Genomic DNA, 2170 nt, shown 5'->3' on the forward strand with positions numbered 1-2170 from the left:
TACCAAGACACCTCACTCCTCAGCATCAATGCGCAACGGTCCAACTCCTCAGCATTGATGGCCAACGTTCAGCTCCTCGGCATTGATGACCAACGTTTAGCTCCTTAGCATTCAACACCTAGGTATTGATGTCCAACGTTCAACTCCTCATCAATGCTCCGTTACTGAGCTAAAAGGAATAAAAGGACTCACAACCACATAGTGGAGGGGACACTTGAACTTAGACAATACATACTGAACTCACTTGTACATTGAGCATTGTACTGAAACACTGTACTCAACGCTATTCAAATACTCAATAATACTCAAATACATACCGGTAACACATTATTACCGTCAATAATAATACCAAAATGTTTTGAATTTTATATTTGTGTAAAAGATAAACTAAAAATAGACTGTTACCTATAAATTTATTAAATTCAACGCTTAATTGAAAATAAAACTATTCTAAAAATAAAATAAAATAAAATAAAACTTGATAAAAATGACTCCCTCCCCCTTTTCTAGCGTTCTATAAATTGGTATAAGATTCTGCACTTCTGCAACCCCTCAATTGTCGTTTAATTAGTCCAAACCACCAAAATATGGCCCTGAATTCACGCTCCGTCTCCTTAACGCTCTTCTCTCTCACGGTGGCCACCGTCCTCTTCTCCAACGCCGTCGCCGCCCTGAGTGGCGGCCAGGAAGGCCCAATCGTAGGCGGCTGGAGCTCCATTAAGGATCCGAATGCTCCCCAGGTGGTGGAGATCGCAAAGTTCCCCATAGACGCCCACAACAAAGAGGCTAAAACCAATCTGAAATTCGAAAGCGTGATCAAGGGAGAGAGTCAAGTCGTCGCCGGCGTGAATTACAAGCTTGTGATCGCCGCGGAGGACGGCGGCGCCGGGAATAAGTACGAGGCCGTCGTTTATGATAGACCTTGGGACAAATTCAGACAGCTCACCTCCTTCAAACAAGTATGAGTATTCATCGCTACTCTTATCAATAATGGAACATTTAAATGTGAATAAGTTCCATGTCTGAAATGTGATGTTTCCGATTGAAAAGGGCAAAAATATTGTATGTTTGTGAAAGAAATATTGATCTAAGTTTCAGTTTCTTTGGTTTCCTTTCAATTTTTACCGTGTTTGATCTGCAATCTAGAAGCAAAACAAATAATAAACCACTGAAACGTTCCTTCGCCTGAGGAATTGAACTCCGGTCGCCGGAAAATTGCGATGAATGTAGTATCAAATTGAAGACGCATAAACAATCAGAGCCAAGTTGACTGTATTGTATCTAGTGTACCCTAAATATCTAGTTTTTTCCACAAAATTTAAGCCAATCAAAGTCAAGTTAGGTCCACCTCTTTAATTTCTTAATGTTCGTATGCTAAGGACCGTTTATTCATTTGCATGGTATGATAAAGAAAGCATTAAATGAATCCAATAGTGGATTTGAGTTATACAAGTCTGCATACTGGTAAATGAAAAGACCAATTCTCTCCTCTCTCACACTTAGGTAGTTAGGTAATCACAATTTTACGGAATTATACTAGTTCTATAGGTCCTACCGATTATCACTTAACGTTAGAGGTGGTCACATATCGATTCAATATTAAACTAGCACGAAAAGAAAAAGGAAGAAAAGTTGAGTTTGGCAGTTCCTAACCCCGACCTAAATTAATGTTGGGATTGCTTTGTACCAAGTTGGTTCTCGTCCTACCATTTGAAGAAGGTCCGAAATTGATTTGGGCCTATGACCCTAATTGGCTTGAGCATAGAGGACCGAACTAGGGCGGGGCAATACCTGACTCCCTCTCACCCTTAGAGCATCCTTATCAATAGAGTTATTTCGCGGTTTTTTAGGAGTTTTTGTAAGTGTCATTAGGAAAGAGAAAATGGGAAGGGGAAGAAAAAAAAATAAACAAATCATATTAAAAAAAATAAAATAAACAAAACATTGAGCTGTCAGCCGCGGCTAACGCGCCCGCTAGGCGCACTTAGTGCGGCTGTTCGACTCACGCGCCAGAGGTGTGCTTCTTGTTGGAATTTGTAACTGACATTTACTGTGCTAATATCCTTCATTTTCAGAAGGAACTTTTTTTTCTCTCACTTGGGTTCTCTCCCTTCCAAGTCAGCAGTTCCTGTACCAATAACCCCTCATTATCTTCTGATGGTGTTGCTCT

General features: G+C 40.3%; 1 protein-coding gene across 1 annotated transcript; it reads left to right on the forward strand.

Annotated features, from left to right (window-relative positions):
* The first annotated feature begins 532 nt into the window (after positions 1-532).
* LOC116007961 (cysteine proteinase inhibitor 1-like) lies at positions 533-1118 on the forward strand. The gene has a single exon (XM_031248621.1). The coding sequence runs from the start codon at positions 588-590 to the stop codon at positions 963-965; it is 378 nt and encodes a 125-aa protein (XP_031104481.1). The 5' UTR covers positions 533-587; the 3' UTR covers positions 966-1118.
* The last annotated feature ends 1052 nt before the right edge of the window (positions 1119-2170 follow it).

Source organism: Ipomoea triloba, chromosome 16 (genome assembly GCF_003576645.1).
Source record: "Ipomoea triloba cultivar NCNSP0323 chromosome 16, ASM357664v1".
In the NCBI taxonomy this organism is placed as follows: Eukaryota; Viridiplantae; Streptophyta; class Magnoliopsida; order Solanales; family Convolvulaceae; genus Ipomoea; species Ipomoea triloba.